The 25,125-nt window shown below is 43.9% G+C and overlaps 1 protein-coding gene across 1 annotated transcript in view; it reads left to right on the forward strand.

Moving 5' to 3' along the window:
• The window catches only part of nop14 (NOP14 nucleolar protein homolog (yeast)), a 42,802-nt gene that overhangs the window by 16,546 nt on the left and 1,131 nt on the right, over nucleotides 1–25,125 (forward strand). The window contains exons 9-18 of the mRNA XM_017684879.1: nucleotides 7,061–7,385; nucleotides 8,681–8,811; nucleotides 10,019–10,104; nucleotides 10,635–10,770; nucleotides 11,760–11,861; nucleotides 12,576–12,729; nucleotides 14,289–14,448; nucleotides 21,928–22,075; nucleotides 22,830–22,948; nucleotides 23,093–23,248. Coding sequence (XP_017540368.1) covers nucleotides 7,061–7,385; nucleotides 8,681–8,811; nucleotides 10,019–10,104; nucleotides 10,635–10,770; nucleotides 11,760–11,861; nucleotides 12,576–12,729; nucleotides 14,289–14,448; nucleotides 21,928–22,075; nucleotides 22,830–22,948; nucleotides 23,093–23,248 — 1,517 coding nt within the window. The remainder of the gene's footprint in view (nucleotides 1–7,060; nucleotides 7,386–8,680; nucleotides 8,812–10,018; nucleotides 10,105–10,634; nucleotides 10,771–11,759; nucleotides 11,862–12,575; nucleotides 12,730–14,288; nucleotides 14,449–21,927; nucleotides 22,076–22,829; nucleotides 22,949–23,092; nucleotides 23,249–25,125) is intronic.

Genomic DNA, 25,125 nt, shown 5'->3' on the forward strand with positions numbered 1-25,125 from the left:
AGAGCGAGAGAGAGACTAACACGGAGTGAGAGAGCGAGAGAGAGACTAACACGGAGTGAGAGAGCGAGAGAGAGAGAGAGAGCGAGAGAGAGACTAACACGGAGTGAGAGAGCGAGAGAGAGAGAGAGCGAGAGAGAGACTAACACGGAGTGAGAGAGCGAGAGAGAGACACGGAGTGAGAGAGCGAGAGAGAGACAAACACGGAGTGAGAGAGCGAGAGAGAGACAAACACGGAGTGAGAGAGCGAGAGAGAGAGAGAGAGCGAGAGACAAACACGGAGTGAGAGAGCGAGAGACAAACACGGAGTGAGAGAGCGAGAGACAAACACGGAGTGAGAGAGCGAGAGACAAACACGGAGTGAGAGAGCGAGAGACAAACACGGAGTGAGAGAGCGAGAGAGACAAACACGGAGTGAGAGAGCGAGAGAGAGACAAACACGGAGTGAGAGAGAGAGCGAGAGACAAACACGGAGTGGAGAGAGCGACGAGAGAGACAACACGGAGTGAGAGAGCGAGAGAGAGACTAAACACGGAGTGAGAGAGCGAGCGATGAGGACAAACCGGCGTGGAGAGCGAGAGAGAGAGAGAGAGAGAGAGACAACACGGAGTGAGAGAGCGAGAGAGAGACAAACACGGAGTGAGAGAGCGAGAGAGAGGACTAAACACGGACTTGATGAGGAGCGAGAGAGAGACAAACACGGGAGTGACGAGAGCGAGAGAGAGGACAGACACGGAGTGAGAGAGCGAGAGAGAGACAAACACGGAGTGAGAGAGCGAGAGAGAAACGGAGTCGAGAGAGCGAGAGAGAGCCAAACACGGAGTGAGAGAGCGAGAGAGAGCACAAACACGGAGTGAGAGAGCGAGAGAGAAAACACGGAGTGAGAGGGCGAGAGAGAAGACTAACACGAGTGAAGAGAGCGAGAGAGAGACAAACACGGAGTGGAGAGGCGCGGGAGAGAGACAAACAGGGAGTGAGAGAGCGAGAGAGAGAGACAAACACGGAGTGAGAGAGCGAGAGAGAGACACGGAGTGAGAGAGCGAGAGAGAGAGAGAGAGCGAGAGACAAACGGAGTGAGAGAGCGAGAGACAAACGGAGTGAGAGAGCGAGAGACAAACGGAGTGAGAGAGCGAGAGACAAACGGAGTGAGAGAGCGAGAGACAAACGGAGTGAGAGAGCGAGAGAGAGAGACAAACAGGGAGTGAGAGAGCGAGAGAGAGAGAGAGACAAACACGGAGTGAGAGAGCGAGAGAGAGAGAGACAAACACGGAGTGAGAGAGAGAGACAAACAGGGAGTGCGAGAGCGAGAGAGAGAGACAAACAGGGAGTGAGAGAGCGAGAGAGAGAGAGACAAACGGAGTGCGAGAGAGAGAGAGACAAACACGGAGTGAGAGCGAGAGAGAGAGACAAACAGGGAGTGCGAGAGCGAGAGAGAGAGACAAACAGGGAGTGAGAGAGCGAGAGAGAGAGAGACAAACAGGGAGTGCGAGAGCGAGAGAGAGAGAGACAAACAGGGAGTGCGAGAGCGAGAGAGAGAGACAAACGGAGTGCGAGAGCGAGAGAGAGAGACAAACAGGGAGTGAGAGAGCGAGAGAGAGAGACAAACAGGGAGTGAGAGAGCGAGAGAGAGAGACAAACAGGGAGTGAGAGAGCGAGAGAGAGAGACAAACAGGGAGTGAGAGAGCGAGAGAGAGAGAGAGACAAACACGGAGTGAGAGAGCGAGAGAGAGAGAGACAAACACGGAGTGAGACCGAGAGAGAGAGACAAACAGGGAGTGCGAGAGCGAGAGAGAGAGACAAACAGGGAGTGAGAGAGCGAGAGAGAGAGAGACAAACAGGGAGTGCGAGAGCGAGAGAGAGAGAGAGACAAACAGGGAGTGCGAGAGCGAGAGAGAGAGACAAACAGGGAGTGCGAGAGCGAGAGAGAGAGACAAACAGGGAGTGCGAGAGCGAGAGAGAGAGACAAACAGGGAGTGCGAGAGCGAGAGAGAGAGACAAACAGGGAGTGAGAGAGCGAGAGAGAGAGACAAACGGAGTGAGAGAGAGAGAGAGAGACAAACAGGGAGTGAGAGAGCGAGAGAGAGAGAGAGAGAGAGAGACAAAATGGGAGTGAGAGAGCGAGAGAGAGAGAGACAAACAGGGAGTGAGAGAGAGAGGAGAGCGAGAGAGAGACAAACGGAGTGAGAGAGACAAACAGGGAGTGAGAGAGCGAGAGAGAGAGAGACAAACAGGGAGTGAGAGAGAGAGAGACAAACAGGGAGCGCGAGAGAGAGAGACAAACAGGGAGCGAGAGAGAGAGACAAACAGGGAGTGAGAGAGAGAGAGACAAACAGGGAGATGCGAGACGAGAGAGACAAACAGGGAGTGCGAGAGAGAGAGACAAACAGGGAGCGAGAGAGAGACAAACAGGGAGCGAGAGAGCGAGAGAGAGACAAACAGGGAGCGCGAGAGAGAGACAAACAGGGAGCGCGAGAGACAAACAGGGAGCGCGAGAGCGAGAGACAAACAGGGAGAGCGAGAGCGAGAGACAAACGGAGAGCGAGAGCGAGAGACAAACGGAGCGCGAGAGCGAGAGACAAACGGAGCGCGAGAGCGAGAGACAAACGGGGAGCGCGAGAGCGAGAGACAAACGGGGAGCGCGAGAGCGAGAGACAAACGGGGAGCGCGAGAGCGAGAGACAAACGGGGAGCGCGAGAGACAAACGGGGAGCGCGAGAGACAAACGGGGAGCGCGAGAGACAAACGGGGAGCGCGAGAGACAAACAGGGAGTGCGAGAGCGAGAGCGAGAGACAAACGGAGCGCGAGAGACAAACAGGGAGCGCGAGAGACAAACAGGGAGCGCGAGAGAGAGAGACAAACAGGGAGCGCGAGAGAGAGAGACAAACAGGGAGCGCGAGAGACAAACAGGGAGCGCGAGAGACAAACGGAGTGAGAGAGCGAGCGAGAGACAAACGGAGTGAGAGAGCGAGCGAGAGACAAACGGAGTGCGAGAGCGAGAGAGAGAGACAAACGGAGTGCGAGAGCGAGAGAGAGAGACAAACAGGGAGTGCGAGAGAGAGAGACAAACAGGGAGTGCGAGAGAGAGAGACAAACAGGGAGTGCGAGAGACAAACAGGGAGTGCGAGAGACAAACAGGGAGTGCGAGAGACAAACAGGGAGTGCGAGAGCGAGAGACAAACGGAGTGCGAGAGCGAGAGACAAACAGGGAGTGCGAGAGCGAGAGACAAACGGAGTGCGAGAGCGAGAGACAAACAGGGAGTGCGAGAGCGAGAGACAAACGGAGTGCGAGAGCGAGAGACAAACGGGGAGTGCGAGAGACAAACGGGGAGTGCGAGAGACAAACGGGGAGTGCGAGAGACAAACGGAGTGAGAGAGCGAGCGAGAGACAAACGGAGTGCGAGAGCGAGAGAGAGAGACAAACAGGGAGTGCGAGAGAGAGAGACAAACAGGGAGTGCGAGAGAGAGAGACAAACAGGGAGTGCGAGAGAGAGAGACAAACAGGGAGTGCGAGAGACAAACAGGGAGTGCGAGAGACAAACGGAGTGCGAGAGCGAGAGACAAACAGGGAGTGCGAGAGCGAGAGACAAACAGGGAGTGCGAGAGCGAGAGACAAACGGAGTGCGAGAGCGAGAGACAAACAGGGAGTGCGAGAGACAAACGGAGTGAGAGAGCGAGCGAGAGACAAACAGGGAGTGCGAGAGCGAGAGAGAGACAAACGGAGTGAGAGAGCGAGCGAGAGACAAACAGGGAGTGAGAGAGCGAGCGAGAGAGACAAACGGAGTGCGAGAGAGAGAGACAAACAGGGAGTGCGAGAGAGAGAGACAAACAGGGAGTGCGAGAGAGAGAGACAAACAGGGAGTGCGAGAGAGAGAGACAAACAGGGAGTGCGAGAGAGAGAGACAAACAGGGAGTGCGAGAGAGAGAGACAAACAGGGAGTGCGAGAGCGAGAGAGAGAGACAAACGGAGAGCGAGCGCGAGAGACAAACAGGGAGTGCGAGAGCGAGAGTGAGAGACAAACGGAGTGCGAGAGCGAGAGAGAGAGAAAAACAGGGAGAGCGAGCGCGAGAGACAAACAGGGAGTGCGAGAGCGAGAGCGAGAGACAAACGGAGTGCGAGAGAGAGAGAAAAACAGGGAGTGCGAGAGAGAGAGACAAACAGGGAGTGCGAGAGAGAGAGAGAGACAAACGGAGTGAGAGAGCGAGCGGGAGACAAACAGGGAGTGCGAGAGCGAGAGCGAGAGACAAACGGAGTGCGAGAGAGAGAGAAAAACAGGGAGTGCGAGAGAGAGAGACAAACAGGGAGTGCGAGAGAGAGAGAGAGACAAACGGAGTGAGAGAGCGAGCGGGAGACAAACGGAGTGCGAGAGAGAGACAAACAGGTACTGAGAGAGCGAGAGACAAACGGAGTGCGAGAGCGAGAGAGAGACAAACGGAGTGAGAGAGCGAGCGAGAGACAAACGGAGTGAGAGAGCGAGCGAGAGACAAACAGGGAGTGCGAGAGCGAGAGACAAACGGAGTGCGAGAGACAAACGGAGTGCGAGAGCGAGAGACAAACGGAGTGCGAGAGCGAGAGACAAACGGAGTGCGAGAGCGAGAGACAAACACGGAGTGAGAGAGCGAGCGAGAGACAAACAGGGAGTGCGAGAGCGAGAGACAAACAGGGAGTGCGAGAGCGAGAGAGAGACAAACGGAGTGAGCGAGCGAGAGACAAACGGAGTGAGAGAGCGAGCGAGAGACAAACGGAGTGAGAGAGCGAGCGAGAGACAAACGGAGTGAGAGAGCGAGCGAGAGACAAACGGAGTGCGAGAGAGAGACAAACAGGTACTGAGAGAGCGAGAGACAAACAGGGAGTGCGAGAGCGAGAGACAAACAGGGAGTGCGAGAGCGAGAGAGAGACAAACGGAGTGAGAGAGCGAGCGAGAGACAAACGGAGTGAGAGAGCGAGCGAGAGACAAACGGAGTGAGAGAGCGAGCGAGAGACAAACGGAGTGAGAGAGCGAGCGAGAGACAAACGGAGTGAGAGAGCGAGCGAGAGACAAACAGGGAGTGAGAGAGCGAGCGAGAGAGACAAACGGAGTGCGAGAGAGAGAGACAAACAGGGAGTGCGAGAGAGAGAGACAAACAGGGAGTGCGAGAGAGAGAGACAAACAGGGAGTGCGAGAGAGAGAGACAAACAGGGAGTGCGAGAGCGAGAGAGAGAGACAAACAGGGAGAGCGAGCGCGAGAGACAAACAGGGAGTGCGAGAGCGAGAGACAAACGGAGTGCGAGAGCGAGAGAGAGAGACAAACAGGGAGAGCGAGCGCGAGAGACAAACAGGGAGTGCGAGAGCGAGAGACAAACGGAGTGCGAGAGAGAGAGAAAAACAGGGAGAGCGAGCGCGAGAGACAAACAGGGAGTGCGAGAGCGAGAGCGAGAGACAAACGGAGTGCGAGAGCGAGAGAGAGAGAAAAACAGGGAGTGCGAGAGAGAGAGACAAACAGGGAGTGCGAGAGCGAGCGAGAGACAAACGGAGTGCGAGAGAGAGACAAACAGGTACTGAGAGAGCGAGAGACAAACAGGGAATGCGAGAGCGAGAGAGAGACAAACGGAGTGAGAGAGCGAGCGAGAGACAAACGGAGTGCGAGAGAGAGAGACAAACAGGGAGTGCGAGAGCGAGAGACAAACAGGGAGTGCGAGAGCGAGAGACAAACAGGGAGTGCGAGAGCGAGAGACAAACGGAGTGCGAGAGCGAGAGACAAACGGAGTGCGAGAGCGAGAGACAAACGGAGTGCGAGAGCGAGAGACAAACGGAGTGCGAGAGCCAAACAGGGAGTGCGAGAGCGAGACAAACGGGGAGTGCGAGAGCGAGAGACAAACAGGGAGTGCGAGAGCGAGAGACAAACAGGGAGTGCGAGAGCGAGAGACAAACAGGGAGTGCGAGAGCGAGAGACAAACAGGGAGTGCGAGAGCGAGAGCGAGAGACAAACAGGGAGTGCGAGAGAGAGAGAGAGAGACAAACGGAGTGAGAGAGCGAGCGAGAGACAAACGGAGTGCGAGAGAGAGAGACAAACGGAGTGCGAGAGCGAGAGACAAACAGGGAGTGCGAGAGCGAGAGACAAACGGAGTGCGAGAGCGAGAGACAAACAGGGAGTGCGAGAGACAAACAGGGAGTGCGAGAGACAAACAGGGAGTGCGAGAGCGAGAGACAAACAGGGAGTGCGAGAGCGAGAGACAAACAGGGAGTGCGAGAGACAAACAGGGAGTGCGAGAGACAAACAGGGAGTGCGAGAGACAAACAGGGAGTGCGAGAGCGAGAGACAAACAGGGAGAGCGAGAGACAAACAGGGAGTGCGAGAGCGAGAGACAAACAGGGAGTGCGAGAGCGAGAGACAAACAGGGAGAGCGAGAGCGAGAGACAAACAGGGAGTGCGAGAGACAAACAGGGAGTGCGAGAGACAAACGAGACAAACAGGGAGTGCGAGAGCGAGAGACAAACAGGGAGAGCGAGAGACAAACAGGGAGTGCGAGAGCGAGAGCGAGAGACAAACAGGGAGTGCGAGAGCGAGAGCGAGAGACAAACAGGGAGTGCGAGAGCGAGAGACAAACAGGGAGTGCGAGAGCGAGAGACAGAGACAAACAGGGAGTGCGAGAGCGAGAGACAGAGACAAACAGGGAGTGCGAGAGCGAGAGACAGAGACAAACAGGGAGTGCGAGAGCGAGAGAGAGATAGAGATAGGAGTGTGTGTGCGATTTGTCTTGTTGAAATAAAGTGACCCCAGATTTTACAAAGACACTATAATATAAATTAAACCTTTTGTGACATTTTATTCTATGTTTGTATCGGCAAATAAATTTTTAAAAAAACGGTGTTTTAGTGGCCCTAGATTTGAATCATGATGGAAGGCAGCAGGCAGCCTTCCTGAGCTGTGGTCAGCGAGTGTGTTCTGCTCAGCGCTCTCACAGTGACCAATACAGAATGAAGGATTTTACTGTAAACTCACTCCTTATTTCTCAGGAGTGTAGAGAGAACAAACTCTTGTGCAGAACTGATTAAGACTCACATACATCTCTATCGTTAATTAGGATGGAAAGTGGAACTCTGATGGAGGAGAGGAGGAGGGACAAGAGGGTGAGGAAGGGACTGGTGGGGAGGAGGAGGAGGACGATGAGGATGGGGAAGACGATGGCAGTGGTGTTGATGACGAAGATGATGAAGAAGAAGAAGATGAAGGCGAAGGTGGTCACTCGGACCTGGACTCAGATCAAGCCAGCGGAGCTGAAGATGAGGAGGAGGAGGAGAATGACGAAGGTGAAGAAGAGGCAGCCAAAGCTAAACCGGCTCTGAGTGAGGAAGAGCGAAAAGCCATGCAGGAGGCAGCCAAGGCAGAACTTCCATACACCTTCGCAGGTAAAGATAAACAGAAAACCGGATAACTGGATAATACTACTAACACTACTGCTAACACTACTACTACTAACACTACTACTAATATTACTAATGACAACTTTTTTTATTGAAAACCAATTAGGACTTTAACACACAACTACTCACATTTACTGTAGTGTATTACAGTCTGTCAGAGTGACTGTGTGGATCATATGAACATTATAGAGCTTTTTAAATGAGACAGTAGAAGCCGTATCGCCCCCTACGCTTCCTGTAGTGTATTACAGTCTGTCAGAGTGACTGTGAGGATCATATGATCATTATAGAGCTTTTTAAATGAAACAGTAAAAGCCATATCGCCCCCTACGCTTCCTGTAGTGTATTACAGTCTGTCAGAGCGACTGTGTGGATCATATGAACATTATAGAGCTTTTTAAATGAAACAGTAGAAGCCATATCGCCCCCTACACTTCCTGTAGTGTATTACAGTCTGTCAGAGCGACTGTGTGGATCATATGAACATTTTAGAGCTTTTTAAATGAAACAGTAGAAGCCGTATCGCCCCCTACACTTCCTGTAGTGTATTACAGTCTGTCAGAGCGACTGTGTGGATCATATGAACATTATAGAGCTTTTTAAATGAAACAGTAGAAGCCGTATCGCCCCCTACACTTCCTGTAGTGTATTACAGTCTGTCAGAATGCAGCGCAGTATATGAAATGTTGCATAAAAATCGCTGAATTCATAGACATGTAATGAAATTGTGTTGCAGCGCATATAGTCCCCTACATGTCCTGTAGTATATTGCAGTCTGTCAGAATGACTGTTTAGATCAGTATAGACACTTTATTTAGTTATTTATTTATTTGTTTGTTTGTTTATTAAAGCCAACATTGCAGATTTTGCAAACTAATTGTTGCCACCTCAAATCATATTAGCAGTGTAGCCTTTTTGGTCAATTTTCAGCGTTTTTATTCATTTTCATTGGAAAACTGAGCGTAATTTTTGCCCCTTCCCTATTTCAAAAATTCATTTCGTTTATTTGCAAAAGTTAGAGAGAAATTTGTGCAGTTTTGTCATCTTCTAATTTAACTCCTTAATACCAAATGGTAATCTTAGCAGAAGCAAAATCCTAGAGAAATGTCTGTCTGTTTAGTTGCGGGATGGTGTGAAGGTTTTTTTTTTTTTTTTTTTTTAGTTGAAAACAGTCAAATCCGTTTGTGTTTCATTTGCGTAAGTATAACTTTTTGAGCTGAAATTAAAATTGTGGCATTGATTTGAACTGAATAATGTTTGCCTGTGTTCTCTTGTTCTAGCTCCTGAGAGCTTCAGTGATCTAAAGGCGCTGCTGGACGGTCATTCTGCAGAAAAACAGCGACTCATAGTGGAGAGAATACAGAAGTGCAACCACCCGAGTCTGGCTGCGGGCAACAAAGCCAAGTTAGAGGTGACCACATGCCTGCTGTCTGACATCACACACCTCTGTGTGGCATGAATGGACTCAACCCTGGACACCAGTGTCGGCCACAAAGGGCAAAAATAACCCCATATTCAACGTTTGCCTTTTAAAATGCTGTTCAGTGTGAGAATTAGCTTAAATAACATTTTAAACATATATTGTAGTCTTTAAAAGTGTAATAAGTCAGTGTGATAAACATCGTTTCTTAATGTATTCTGGATTTTTAGCAATACGAAAGCAAAAATGCTGATTAATTTGTACGTTTTCTGGTGGTTTTAGATGAAATTATTTGCTGGTATTCATATTAGCCATTTAACTGCAGCCTTATTTTTCAGCTGTTTAGTCTTAAGTCTTATTAAATGGAAACTACTGTGAATTATTTGTGACTCGGGGGGACTCGAATACATTCAGAACGTTTTTAAGGGGGTAGTCTAAGCTGATTTTATAAAGCTTTAAAGATCACAGTGCAGTCGTAGATCAGCTTCGTTACTCGGCTCTACTGAATAACACGGCGTAGAGAAACTGGTGCTCAGGCTGCTCGAAGGCTAGGCTAGTCTGTTTACTTCTAGGCTCACACTGTTTACCTCAGCGTGCAGCCCTGCCCATCAATCAACGTCAATCAATCAATCACTCAACCTTTATTTAAGCTCAGTACTTTGAAGGAGACCCTCTTTTACGGTGGAGCTGAGCCAATGCAGGGATTGAAAAACTGGATTATAAAAGTATGTCAAAAAAAATGACTAATAATTATAATAGCACATTTAATAGTTAAAAAAAACAATTGAAACAAAATAATAAATAAATGATCAAATAAGCATATAATACCATTTAATGAAAATAATGATTAAAACATACCAAAATCAAATTAAAAGGTAACTAAAATTAAAATTCCACACAACAAGAGGCTAAATAACTGCTACTGAACTGACTCAGGCGGCTCTGATACCACAGTATGATTTCATGCCGACTGCAGAGTCTGGTATCAAACCCGGTGCCGCAGATTTTGAGGTATCGAGCATCATCAGATCGCTGGCTAAAAGAACGGATGATCATGGTCGAGTTAATGAGTTAACGTGCTTGTTGAACATCTGAGGTTTTGTTGAAGGGAAAGTTCACTTGTTCCACACGCAGCTGTAGGAGACTGGCCAAGTCGCCCAGCCCTAATCAGCTGCGCTGGTTTTTTACTGTTTTACAGAAGTTGTTTGGTTTCCTGTTGGAGTATGTAGGAGAGTTAGCCATGCGGACCCCACCAGAGCTGGCCACGGTCAACATATTCATCCCGTAAGTGTTACTGTTACCGTACAGGTGTTACCTGCAGGCTGCAGTATTACACTGGCCCTGAATATATATACATATATCTCTGTGTCTCGCTCTCTCTTGCGCTCTCTCTTGCGCTCTCTCTTGCGCTCTCTCTTGCGCTCTCTCTCTCTTTCTCTTTTTCTTTCTTTCTCTCTTTCTCTCTCTTTCTCTTTCTTTCTCTTTCTTTCTTTCTCTCTTTCTCTTTCTTTCTCTCCCTTTCTCTCTTCCTCTTTCTTTCTCTCCCTTTCTCTTTCTTTATCTTTTTCTTTCTTTTCTTTCTTTCTCTCTCTCGCGCTCTTTTTCTCTCTCTCTCTCTCTCTCTCTCTCTCTCTCTCTCTCTCTATTTCTATTTCTTTTTCTCTCTTTCTCTTTGTCTTTCTCTCTCTTTCTGTCTCTCCCTCTTTTCTTTCTTTCTTTCTTTCTTTCTTTCTTTCTTTCTTTCTTTCTTTCTCTCTCTCTCTCTCTCTCTCTCTCTCTCTCTCTCTCTCTCTCTCTCTCTCTCTCTCTCTCAGGCAGGTGTATGCGCTCTGTCAGCTCTTTCCTGCCGCAGCGCATAAGGTGATGCAGTCTTTGCTCGGTGACAGCGCTCACAGCATGGAGGAGAGTATAGAGGTCAAAGGTCGTGCTGCGTTTCCAGGCTTGGATATGGTACACACTTTTTTTTTTTTCTTTCTAATTATTGATTACATTCAGTTTTAAGTCCTACATGATGATCATTCGAATTGTGTAAGCGAGCTACAGAGGACTTGCCTCAGTTGTCCAGCAGGGGGAGGTGCTGCATTTACTTTAAAACTTCCATTGTTGGAAAAAGGTAAAATAAGTGTCCGAAGTTTGAACATTTATTAACAAAAATATATGAGAGTTCAAGTGCATCTCAATAAAAAAAAAGTTTAAGTGCATCTTAGTCCATGTTATTTACATTTTTCTCTACTGCTTCCACTAATAATAGCATTTTTATGGGACTCTTATTGTGATAAGTTTTATTAAAGGTTTATGAATGGTTTAACGTGAATTTATTGATGGATAATTAGGGCATAAACACTTTTTAAAGTCATTAATGAACAGTTATAACACAAAGAAAAGTGCAACAGTGAACACTCATTCATGTTGACTGTTAAAGCCCAGATCTTACATTATTAGCATTATAACAAGTTGCTGCATTAGACGGCTGAAATTGCTGCAGCGGTTTTGGAAAATAATGATGAGGAGAACATTTGTCTACTGTTTTATTCATCCTAAGACCGTGTTACACCCATTTCGACCACTCAAGCTGCGTTTTCAGATGGAAGAGATGTTAGGAATTTCTAAAATCCTGTTTCATTTTTTCCAGCTTTAGGGCTGAATTATCTCTATACATAGGACTCCAGATCAAACAACCTCATTATAGAGGGAGCTGAGCTTCTTTTCAACGTTTTGATGTACAATGTGTTGATCATGACATTTGTAAGACCCCAGAGGGTCAGTAGGGTCAGTATTGCTCCTGATCCAATCCAGAGTGTCCAGAGTCACTACTTGGGTGGCCGTCAGTATATCTGGGTTGACAGCCTGGAAAATACTTGGAACTGTCGTTGGAAAGTTAGAATATTGTATTCATTAGTTGAGGTGTGATGAGTAAAAGATGTGTGTTTTTCCTGTAGATGATCTACCTGAAGATCGTCGCTCTGCTGTTTCCTACCTCGGATTTCCGCCACCCTGTGACCACCCCTGCCTTCGTCTACATCAGCCAGGCTCTGACCAAGGTAGGGCTCTGTTAGTTGGGGGTGTTGCAGTTCCACCTTTTCACAGTATAATATCTGATCACCGTATCATTGTGTCATGGTATTAAATAACTGTTTTAAAGGACCCACATCATGGAAAATGTTTTTTTTTTTTTTTTCTCAAGGAAAGTTTGATGTAACATATAAAGAACGTAAATTTTCAGAACACTTCCTAATTCCATAGGGTCTATATTTGGGTACCAAGCTGTGAAAAGAACCTGTTTTAAGTTTAATTCGGTTTTGTGACATCACAAAAAACATATTTGCATATTTATGCCTATTCAGGCGACAACAGTTTAGCCACACCCATTCAGCTTCCGTATGAAGTTATAAAGAGTGTTTCAGCCTGGACTGCTTTTTGAAAGAGCTGCAATACAGGGCAGCCAATCAGGGCAGAGCTCGTTTGCGTAGGTCATAGAATTTTTACGAGAATGAGAAAGTGAGCATGTTCAATATGGATGCATCCCTAATTAAAAATGAAGATCAGCTCTGCGACACACATTTCATTGATCAAATCAGGCTGGTGCTGTTCTCGAACATTGTTTTGATGTTTTGAACGCAACATTTTCTTATTTTTTTGTGAGGTGTCCAAGTGAAGACCTTTGGGCATACTTGGTTTGGGCCACTTTTACCTGCTGTGTAACCGTAGCCTAAGTTTGTGTGTGTGTCTTTTAACATGTTTCTCTGCTCCCTCAGTGTCCCGTGACGTCTCTGGAGAGCCTGTCAGCGGGGTTGGTGCTCTGCTCTCTTGCTGTGGAGTTCGTGTCGCTCTCTCAACGTTTCGTTCCTGAGCTCATTAACTTCCTGCTGGGGCTCCTTCACATGGCTGTGCCAGCCGACACCTGTACAGGTACCTATCTCTGTCCCTCTCTCGCTGTCTCGCCATGCCCCCCCCCCCCTGAAAAATTCAGTCTGAACGCAATCAAGCCACTATTCAGTTTACTTTCACCCTGTGTGATGATAAGTTTGATGTTGCAATATCTGAAGCTTGCTTCTGTAGTTTTACACTGAAGCTGTGAGGCTAATGTAGCTCACAGGTAATGGAAGCTTATGTCTCACCAATTGCCATCATGCTTACAGCATGCCTAAATCATCACCCACTCGACAAACGGTGTCATATCCCATCTGAAGCCTGAATTTTGTCTGAACTTTTGTTATATGCAAGTGTTTAAGGCTTTAAGGTAAGTGTCTCCTCAAATTCACTATTTAGAAGGGGCGAGGGGTGTTTTACAGGATTACTTGGAGAACTTGCGGAAGAGGGAGTGGCTACTCTAAGGCTGTGTTGAGACTGCAGGCAAATCGAATTTTTCTCAGATGCTATGAGTCGACTGTCCACTCTGTTATCTGTTCAGATCAGATTTGCGTGTCCAGGCGTCACCAGTCTATCTGCATGGGTTGCCGTGGTAATGCCTTAGCTATGTAGTTACTGACACCTATGCTGATGACATGGGTTTTAAATGAGGATGCAGGAGAGATGGATCAGCGTAATTTCAGCCTCCAAACTCTTCAGAATTCTCTACATAATCATGAGCTTTAGCTCTTCTTGAAAACTAGTTGACAGGGGCTCCTGAGTGGTGCAGCTGTCTAAGCATTGTTAGGTCCCTGGTGATGCTACATCCGTCCATAGCTGGGAGTCCTAGAGAGCACAGCTAGCCTCTCATCAATTACATAGAAAGACAAAACTAAACTCTGGAGTTCCAGACATCAGGCCACGCTTGTTTGGGTGCATGTTTTCGCGATGTGCCCTCAGGTTGCTGGTGCTGGAAGCTAAGCTAACCAAAGCTTATACAGCTTGTATACAACTTCATCTCAAGGTTCCACAGTTTTGTTGCTTTTTAGATCGCTTGGAGCACAGGTCACTCTGTGTGGCCAAATCAGGTTGTTGGGGGCAGTCGTGGGGTGGAGGTTAGGGAACTGGCCCTGTGACCGGAAGGTCGCCGGTTTGATCCCCAGCGCCGACAGTACATGACTGAGGTGTCCTTGAGCAAGACACCTAACCCCCAACTGCTCCCCGGGTGCCGTGGATAGGGCTGCCCACTGCTTTGGGCAAGTGTGCTCACTGTCTCCCAGTGTGTGTGTGTTCACTAGTGTGTATGTGGTGTTTCACTTCACGGATGGGTTAAACACGGAGGTGAAAATTCCCCATTGTACGGTGAACAGCAGTCCAGACAGGCAGCCACTTAATGCTGCTTTTCCACAATTCAGTGTTTTATTTTTACAATCAGATATGCACTTTAATTGTGTAACCAAATTTACAGTATTCGTTGATGGCCAACTGATCGTTCACTTACAGTGCCATTTAGGGTTGGTGCTTCTATTTGACTAGTTGGATTTTGAACTAATGCAATAATGTGTGTGTGTGTGTGTGTGTGTGTGTGTGTGTGTGTGTGTGTGTGTGTGTGTGTTCAGGTTACTCAGTGGTGCCTCCGTTCAAACAACAGGGAAAAGCCAGCAAGCTGCTGCTGCTGAGTGATGCTGAAGCTTCAAACAGCTGGAGCAGGAAAGCCATCCCCTTAACATCTGTACACAGGGTTACAGCCAGCACTGATCTGGAGAAAGACCACTACAGGTACACACACACACACACACACACACACACACACACACACACACACACACCCCAGAGCCAGCACAGATACTGGAGATAATCACTGAAATATACATTGTATACATGGTTTAAACACTCCTGGTCTTATTTTAATTTAAATGATCCATTAAAATACGGATTAGATCGGGAGTTCGGATCCAGTTTTTTTTTTTGCACCTTGTTTAGTGCGCCTGTTCGCGGTCCAGTCAGGAATTCCACTGCTCTTCACTCACTGATTCTTGGAAACAGCAGCTGCGGTTACCCGGATTAATCCGCTTGAGTGTGCACAAGACAACTGTTATAAAAATATTCCTCTATAATATTTCTCCAAATCCCCAGACTTGGTGCTGCTTTAATTGTCTGAGCGGGTGTAGGACTGGATAGAAAACACAGGCAGCTGATGCTGCGTCTCCTGCTCAGCCAGATGGACACATGTAAACAGAGGTCAATCTACAAATATCTCAACTAAATGTTGACAAATATCTGTAGTGTAAAGTTTAGTTAGGATTCTAGAGGACAGATGGAACTGTGGAACTCTTAATCTGGCTAAAACAAAGATAAATCAATCAATAAATAATAAATAGAAATAAATAAAAGCTACATAAATAAATTACAGTAAAATGCAAAGATGAATCGCTAAACTGGACTAAAACACATACAGGTCTTTAAATCTGACTCACACAAAATTCTATATCACTACAACAGCCTAAAATGCAACGATAAATCACTACATCAGTCTAAAGACAAATCACTAAATTGGCCTAAAACATAGAAAGAAATCTCTAAATATGCCTAAAACATGGAAAGAAATCACTAAATAAGCCTAAAACATGGAAAGAAATCACTAAATAAGAAATCACTAAATAAGCCTAAAACATGGAAAGAAATCACTAAATAAGCCTAAAACATGGAAAGAAATCACTAAATAAGAAATCACTAAATAAGCCTAAAACATGGAAAGAAATCACTAAATAAGCCTAAAACATAGAAAGAATTCACTAAATAAGCCTAAAACATAGAAAGAAATCACTAAATAAGCCTAAAACATAGAAAGAAATCACTAAATAAGCCTAAAACATAGAAAGAAATCACTAAATAAGCCTAAAACATGGAAAGAAATCACTAAATAAGCCTAAAACATAGAAAGAAATCACTAAATAAGCCTAAAACATGGAAAGAAATCACTAAATAAGAAATCACTAAATAAGCCTAAAACATGGAAAGAAATCACTAAATAAGCCTAAAACATGGAAAGAAATCACTAAATAAGCCTTAAACATGGAAAGAAATCACTAAATAAGCCTAAAACATAGAAAGAAATCACTAAATAAGCCTAAAACATAGAAAGAAATCACTAAATAAGCCTAAAACATAGAAAGAAATCACTAAATAAGCCTAAAACATAAGGGTAAATCACTCCGCCAACCTTAAACATAGTCAAAACACTAAATCAGGCTAAAACACGACCATTAAATCAGAATAAAATGTAAAGATAAACCACTAAATCAGCTCGAAACATGGTCAAATCTCGTTTTTGGGGCCATTTAGAGGGGTCAGTTTGTTTGGCGTGTATGGCCCAAGTGTGAGAACGTCCTAAATCGACCCGAAACACGATCACTAAATCTGCCTAAATCTAGATCTGTTAGCTCTTAGGCTAACTGCATGCAAAAAATCATTTTTTGGGGGGGTTCATAATAAAACATTCCTCTTTAATACATTAGAGTATCAGTTTAAAGTCAGTCTGTAATGACAAACTGATGGATGCTCTTGATTAATGGTTGATGCTCTTGATCGATCTGTTGTTTCTCTGTAGCGGTGGAGTTTAATCAGTCAGCGTGTCAGTGAGTTTTGCTGTTGTTCTGAGTGGATCGTTACAGTGACTCAGCATTACTCACCTCTATTTCACACTTTTTCTGGTGTGTAGGAAAGAATTCATCACTCAGAGCCTGCCAGCCTGCACGACCGTTAACACACACATGCTGGAGAACATGAGCATACAGGGGACCGCGGCCCCCCCACATAGAATGCTTTTGTGCAGCTCGTATATTTACTTTTCCAAAAACGAACTTCATCATATTCTTCTTAAATTTCATATTTCATGAGCTCCATTCAGAAGCTGGGCGTCGTTGAGGCTGTAACTCTTCTATCCAGTCAAATAAGACGATGTCATTTTAAACCCTTATAATAGAAGCTGAGCTCATTTTTTTTTTCTACTGAAAGTCGACCCGTTTTTCCCCAAATCTGGGCTATAAACTATAAACAGACTATAAAAGACAAAAAGCGTCTAAGATTTTTCGCTTTCAGCAGTAAATTGTAAGAATATAGCAATGTGTGATCATAACACATTTCCTGTTAATTTGAGGGGAACTTTAAAAAAATAATAATAATAATTTTACATTTATTTCATGCAGTTACTGAATAATTTGCCTTACGACTTGGTCCTGTAAATTCAAATGGACAAACCAAAATATACCCTGAAGAATAAGAGGTTAAAAAGAAATGCTTTTTTCCATTCCAGTTTTACTGGATGATGGAAAAATGTGTCTGATTTTGGAAATATGAAAGCATGTTCATTACACTTTTTCTGAGAAAAAAGTGAAAGTTAGCATAACTCAGCTTTTCATCCCAAGTTTTTTCATCCCTTCTTGACAAAATAAAATACACTGGTAGCTTTCCTAACTACTTTGCAGCTGATTTCCATAGGGTTAAAAGTAGATTGTGCACTAATGGCTGAGGAAAAATGCCCAACATGCGCAGCCTCAGGCTTATTTAGGCAAAGATTAGTGATGGTAGAAATAAGCAAGACAAATCTGAACATTTTAATTCTGTTTAAACCCAGTGCTCGACACAGAGGCTTCAAAACAGTTTTAAGCAAGTCGTTTACATCAAGATTTTTTTTTTTTTTTTAGTGATCAGGTTATTCTAAAAGCTTAAGTTTACATTTCTTGAAGTACTTCATGGTGTCTTTTGGGTCATTGTCCTTTTGTAGAAACCTCTCTTCAGCTTTTCACATATTTGCTTCCAGAACTTCCCAATGCTTAGTGGATTCCAACTGAAAAACAAATGAAAAAAGACATGTAAAAAGAGCAAGTAAAACAAATAATATTTAAATACAACATTTTAAATATAAGTATGAAAATAAATGAATAAACATTAATGATATAAAGAAATGCTGTCAACTATGCTGTAGTGCACTTCCACAATCTACTGAAAACAACTAAACACATAAAAAAATAATAGAATAAATTTCACCAAAATGGATGAGTTCGGACTTTTAGGGAAGGGAGCTGTAAAGGAATTTAGAACTCAGTAGCATCATTGCTAAGCGTAATGTGGCATGAAAATTGTTTTAAATGATCTTCTTTTCATAATATTTGGAAGCCAAAATCAGAATTGGTTTGTCCAGCCCTTGCTTCACACCAGTTTCCTCTCTTTCATTTACACACAGAAGTGATTTGAGCAGCTCCCCTTTGTAGAGAACCTGCAAACCCAATTCCAATTAAGTTGGCACAGTGTGTGAAATGCCAGTAGAAACAGACAGCAATAGCCACGTTTATATATAGCCTAATAATCTGACTAATAGCTCAATCGGAATAGAATACGTCCATGTAAACACATCAATCAGAATCATGCGATTTCTATCCGATTGAACGAGGGGGGTAATCCTGTAAATCTGTTAAATAGAAGAATAGGAGTCACGTAAACACCTGTATCTGATTACATTCCCTATTGGAAAGTTTAAGTCCGTTCTGCATGTGCGTCACATTATAGTGAAAGTTTATAGCGTTGGTGGAGCAGAAACTGGTCTGCAGAGGAGATGAAGTTTATATGGTGGGACGGACGTCCGGCTTATGTGTCTCCGAACACGACGTCTTCCTCTCGGCCTTCTTTAATAAGGACATGTGAAGGACGTTTTCCTGAGTCTGATATTTTAAATTGTTTAGAAAAAAAAACAAGCACTGCTCACTGCTGCTCATCTCACTCTGATGGTAACGTTTACTCTAAGTGGTTCTCCACGCATGCGCATCATTTTAGATTGGATTACTTTAAGTGATCATGTTTATTAATAATAATAATAATAATAATGTATGTAGCAAAAAAAATCTACAAGACAGAAGAGAAGAAAAAAGGAAGGTTTTTAGCAGAGATTTGAAGGAAGGCGGAGAAGAGCAATTACGAAGAGTGAAAGGTAGGAAATTCCAGAGTTTGGTGGCAGCAGCAGTGAAAGATCTGCCACCCATAGTAGAAAGTCTAGTTGAGGGAACTGTGAGGAGTCCAGCTTTAGAAGATTGGAGAGCAGGAGAGGGACGATATAAAGACATGAGACCTATGCTTTGATCTCCATCACAGAAGCAAACCAGCTTTTAATGCTGTGCCATCTGAGGGGTCAAAGATCATACGCATTCAGATGTGGTTTTTGGCTGTACTTTTTATGCAGCAGGAGATTTTTTTTTTTTTTTTTTTCCAGATTCTCTGTATCTTTTGATCATTTAATGCACTGTAGTGGGATAAATGTGTAAAGTCCTCGCAGTCATTCGTTGAGAACATTGGGCCTAATTCTACAGTATCTTCCAAGGTTTGTTCTTAAATGTGTTGTTGAGAAAGATCCTTAGAAAAAGTCTGTCAGATTCATGGTTCGATTTAAAAGCTCAGAACGGTTCTCACCTTTGTGCTCTTGACTCTGTTTAGATTCTGGTTTTTACCGAAGAACAAATCCCAAACAAGAGAACATCGGTGACTTAATCTTTGTCAAAACTGCTTAAGTGGGTTTTAAAAAAGAAATTTCTTCTTCAGAACAGTTGATAAATGAGGTTAGCTTTCACCCATCTCTGCACTCAAAGAAATAAAGGTGGGCCAGTACCCCTCTTGTCACTGGGGTGGTACCCTCAAGGGTACATCTCAGTACCTTAAGTCAGGGAACATAACTGAACCATAACTACTGACTCCAAACACCCCGTCTCTCCTCCAGGCTTTTATTTACCTGTTCTGTTTTAAAACATTCGGTTACGAAAAGGTACAGATACGAACTTTTCACCTGGAAAAACATATTTAAGGTTCACAGTTAGACCTTAAACCCATTGCTGTACCTTTGAGTGAACATGTACAATGTTGATGAATGAAAAATGTACTTGCACAGAACCTTATTTCTAACTGTGTGCTCATAAATCACTAGGCCTTTTCTGGATGCTCCTGGGTACTCAACCAGGATTGCATTACCTCTTTAAAATGTTTTCTAAATCTATTATATAATATGTTCCTAGTCTCAAAGTGGTATGCATCAATCATGCACAATGAGTGTAAATGTTTTTTCATGCAGCCCTGTTGGGTTTGCTTATCTTCTAAGGCCCTATAAAGGCTGACTTTTAGCCCTTCACACTCTGGTGAATACTCCTAGCCTAATTGTGGAGATTCTTCTGGTACTTACAGCGGCTGATGTTGCTGTGTGAGCGTGTGAAGAGTCTCAGAGCAGTGATAATTATCACCCCACTGTGACTTTCCTGGGGTAGAGTTCAACAATGCACTGCTGAGACTCCACCTTAGAGACAAACCCTGATTGACCAAGAATGGACTTCAGCTTCTGAAGTCGTTCTTCACCTCTCAGTTTAAAGGGGTTGCACTGATGGTTCACTGTAAGGAAACTTCCTGACTTGTGTTTCTTTAGAGTGGTGGTGGCGACTGCAACTTACATTTTGATTATATTCAGTAAATAGAAGTCTAGTCTTATTTTTATCCAAGAAGATCAGAACATCCACCTTTTGTGGTTTGAGACTAGATCACTCACCAGCACTGTCCATAAAGAGGTAGATAATTATCCTCCATTGTGTTGGAGGAGGAGAAACACTAAACCTAGTAGGACATCCAGGGCCTTTATGTTAAAGGAAGGGTTTGGTGAAGAATTGAATTTAGTTTTTTCCGCTTAGTCCGTATGTAGTAAAATGGACAAAATACAGACAAATTTCAAGTTTAATGAAAAAATGAGACGTTTCTTGTACAGACAGCTAATTGGCGATGAGCCATTCTATTCAGGTATTGATGAATGTACTGTGAGTTTTAATACTGTGAAAGTCTGTTGGGTGTGCTCTTTTCAGCGGGAAAGAAATGAGCTTTTCCTCATTTGGTGGAACAGCAACTTTCTACATTCCGGGTTTGCCTTTAGCAAAGTCTCTCTGCATTAAAGTCCCAATCAGGATTTTTCTGATTGAAAAGCCTAAAGCAGAGATGTTCACAAGTCACTTGACTTGTGAAGTCTGAGTTGAGTCTCTGGGGTGTGAGTCCTCAGTCAAGTCACTCATTTACTCTTTTACAGTCATTCGTTTATTGACTTACTTCATGCAAAACCAGCAATATCGCACATGTAAACACAGCTGATCTTGTTGAGCAATAATAGATCCAATATTAATACATTTATTGTACCCAGTGTAGCTGAGATTGTTCTACATGGAGATTCAAATGAAAGAGGCCCCAAATATTCTGTAATAACTCACTCTAGGATGAAGCAATCTGAACGAAACAACATGCAACGTGCTCCTCAGTATATGGAGCTTGAACAAGCTGGGATGCCCCTGCTTCGGTACGATGACGGGGGGTGCTGGACAACTGTCGCAACTCTTAACCTCAGTTTGCAACTTCTGGGTGCATACCTCCGTACCCCTTCATGTGTCTGGCAGAAACCAGAGCTCATGTCCAGCATTGCATGTAATGCAATTGATTACACATATGTCAACATATAATACATAATATATAATTTTTTTTTTTTTTTGTATTCATCCTAACAAGAATTGCAAACGAATATTTGGGGCCTCTTTCCAGTGAATCTCCCTGTAGAACTGTGGTAGAACTGGTTAATTGTGCTTGGTACTGCAGGCAAAAATCATGCCTGTGCACATTTCAGGACGTTCTCAGATCATAGCGTCGAGTTTCACGCATGAGTAAAAACACAATTTCATGTCCGGACAAAAAAAAAACGTGGTTTAAAAAACTGCCTCGGGTGAAATGGCTCCAGAGAAGGAAGTGAAACGAAGTGGCCACAAACTTTCAGATGGACAACTTTAACATTCGCAATTCTGTTTTTTCTTGCCAGATTAATTGCATCTAGCAAAATGTCTTGGCCAGGCCAAAGATTTTAAAAGTAGAAGTTGACAATATGGATGCTGCTACTGCTATTTACGTTTTTTGTAACCGTATCATTCCACAGAATCCAGTCTGACTGATTTAACTGCTCTATAATTCTAGTAACTTCCATGGAAATATAATGGTTGATATGAACATTATGAACATTATTTCTTCTGTAATGCTTGTACTGACAGCTCTCTCTCTCTCTCTCTCTCTCTCTCTCTCTCTCTCTCTCTCTCTCTATCTATCTATCTATCTATCTATCTATCTATCTATCTATCTATCTATCTATAAATATAAAAATTTGTACACAGTAAGGTTTATGATGGTAATCGTCTCTTGTTTCAGGCTCTCTGTACTGCACACTTGCCTGGACCTGGTGAAGAGATGCACTCTCCTATACAGACAACTTCCTTCTTATGTTCAGATCTTCCAGCCTGTCCGAACCCTTCTGGCCAAACATCTCCCTGTTCAGAGCTACCCTTCATCTCTGCAGGTGAGTCTGCTGATTTACTGACTTTAGTTAAGCTTTGAAATGATAGATGGACTGAATATCGGACAGTGTGGGTCGTTGTCCCACCAAAGGGCATTTTATTTGTGTAAGTTTGGGGGACCTCGATCAGCGGTGGTGAACCCTTTGGGTAGGTAATGTAAATGACACAAGTGTTTTTTTTTTTTCCCCCAGCTAAGGGAAACACTTTAGAATATAAGGCTAAATGTGGCTGACTGGGCATGTCTTTAAATTTCTATAACCTGATGATATATAATTACCTCATCACTTACCAGTTCTAAACACAAATAGTATGCAAAGAAGCTGTTTGATGGGCTTTTTTGGGGGGGGGTCCAGTTAGGAAACCATTACAGTGATCAATCCTGTTAGAAATGGAGTTTCTCCAGGTCTGCTTTAGTCATAAATTCTCTGATCCTATTGATGTTTTAAAAGGGTTAAAAAGGTGAAGTAGTAACTAATTTGACTGATGAAACTGAGCTCATAGTCCATTAGTACTCCACGGTTACATGCTAGTTCTTTATATTTTAGGGCTCTCGAGTCCAGATAGGCAGCTAGTCTGTGCCTCTCAATGCTATTCCCAAATAAAATAATCTGTTTTATCATTATTCCACTGCAGAAAGTTGTGTTCTGTCCAGTTAGGACTGGATTGAGGATCAGGTGTCTGTATCGGAATCAGAAGGGAAGCCGTGCTATCGGTGCATCCCTATGCATAATGCTTTATCATCTTGTGTTTCTGCAGGAGCTGCACAGAGAAATACTGGAGGCCATTCCAGAAACCCCTTCCAAGCATGCACCTCTGGTGTTTGAGAAGAAGAAGCCCATCCCCCTGAAACTGCTGGAGCCTAAAATAGTGCAAGTGTGAGTGAAGCCCACTTATTATCTTATATGCATAGTTAAACGGCAATCCACAGTGTGTTTATTCATTATTGTTGTTATTGTCTTTTTTCTTTCTGTCCTCTCATTTTGTTTTTTTCTCTTTATGAAATCATTGTGTCTGTTCAGACTGGACTACGGGAAGAAACGAGGGAACACGAAGGAGGAGAGGGAGCGAGAGAGACTCAAACACAAGTATAAGAAGGAGTTCAAGGGAGCTCTAAGGGAGCTCAGGAAGGACACACGCTTCCTGGCCCAGGCCAAACTCTCCGACATCATGAGCAGGTTGGTGGAGATCATGTGTCCACAGGCAGACTGTGGGCAGAAGTTTCATATTCATACTCTTTTTGTTTGGTTTTCTACAGTAACTTCAGGAATTTCACATTTACCATTTATAAATCATGAGATTTGGTTCTTGAGGTTTTAGGATTCGTGACAAATTACAGTCAGAATTATTGCAGTTCAAGTGCATTTAATTTTAATTAAGAATTTACTGCTTCATTTAGCAAGTATTTGTGGCTCACGGTAACAATTCATTTTGAGATGCTTTGCAAATGCTTCCATTGTCTTAACCTTACATTCCACTAAATATCTATAAAATTGAATTTCTACTAAATTAATTTAGAGGTTGGATGTAATAGATTCTGTTATATCTGTTAGATTCAACACTAGATTGAAATATAATAATGACTATATAATGACTTTAATGCTTTTCAACTCTAAGGTCCAATCCCGTTTCTTCTTTTTACCCCTACTCCTTACTTCCAAGGGGTTATGGTGACACTCAAACGAGTTACAAGGGGTAGTGGTAGAAATCTTGCTCTACGAAATGGGACAACAACAACAACAAAAATCAATAAAAAGGCTTTGCTTCATTAACAGCTACTAGTGCTGCTCTGTAGGCGAGCCCTGCCTGTCTTCAGTGATGGCAAAGAAGGGAAAAGTTCAGCTCCTCACTGCTGGGCTTTAGTTACATTTAGGGCATCAAATGCCTTCAAAGAGGGGGGCAATTATTTATTATCACCCACATCTAATTCTTCAGTGATGCGAAGCTGTAGTCGCTTATTCACCTTGTTTGAATTTTCCCATTCCACCTTAAATGGTGCAGTAGTTACATTCTGGCACTTTAGGCGTCAATACTGCTGGACTATTTAAGGTGGAACGGGGAAGTTAGCTTTTATGCTTGTTATGAAGAAAACGACCATAATACACTGAAACAACGCTAAACTATAGTTAATACAATGGTTATCAAAAAATTCTGGTATTTGTGGGTTTGTTTGGTCGCTCGCACAGTTGTCATTTTTCTTTTTTTCCCCTCATAACACTCCATTTGGAGTGAGCCTCTAAATAAAACTCCGTTTGGAGAAAACACTTTACCCTACCCCTCTATCTCAACAAGAATTTTGACACCCTAACCCTAGACGTGAACACCCAAAACGGAGGGCTAAGGGCCAGGTGGTAGGGGCAAGGGGTGAAATGGCATTGAGCCTAAATCTAAACCTAATCCTTTGAAAACTTTAACCCTAAACTTAATGCTAGCCCCGAACTCTAAATCTATACATGATCCAAACTTAAACACAATCTACACCTAACCTTGACTTCAACTCTAAATCTAAAATAGAATTGTAACTTTAACCCAAAACCTAATCCAGACCTTTACCTCAATCCTAAACCTGAAGCCTACAGGCCAAATGACCATTTTTCACCAAACTCAACTGTGCTGTGATCATTTTAGTGATGTCCAGATAAACGTATATCTTTCCAGACATGTTGTCTGATGTTAGCTGTATTGGTCTCCTAGACTGCATATCAGACACTCTTCCCTAGATAGTTTCCAAATCAGGAAACCAACAACGGACGGTTGTGAAGAATCACTGTCGTTTATGTGTTTTGGGTTGTAGAACATTGACTCCAAACGCAACCCGGGAGAGCGTTCACAGAGAGAGAGAATCAAATCAACCAATTAGTGAGAACACAGAGGTCATCAAAGGCACTATAATAGCAGCTACAGGAATAAGGCATTGCTTTATCACTAGTTGAATATCACCAAGTTCCTTAACGATCTGTTTTTAAATTCTGATGAAATAAACTTTTGTGGCAATTTTATTGCTCTTTGAATGTTAAAGTTTATCACTAAGGAGAAAAAACAATGTGCAGACATT

This window comes from Pygocentrus nattereri, chromosome 16, assembly GCF_015220715.1.
Source record: "Pygocentrus nattereri isolate fPygNat1 chromosome 16, fPygNat1.pri, whole genome shotgun sequence".
NCBI classification, from domain to species: Eukaryota; Metazoa; Chordata; class Actinopteri; order Characiformes; family Serrasalmidae; genus Pygocentrus; species Pygocentrus nattereri.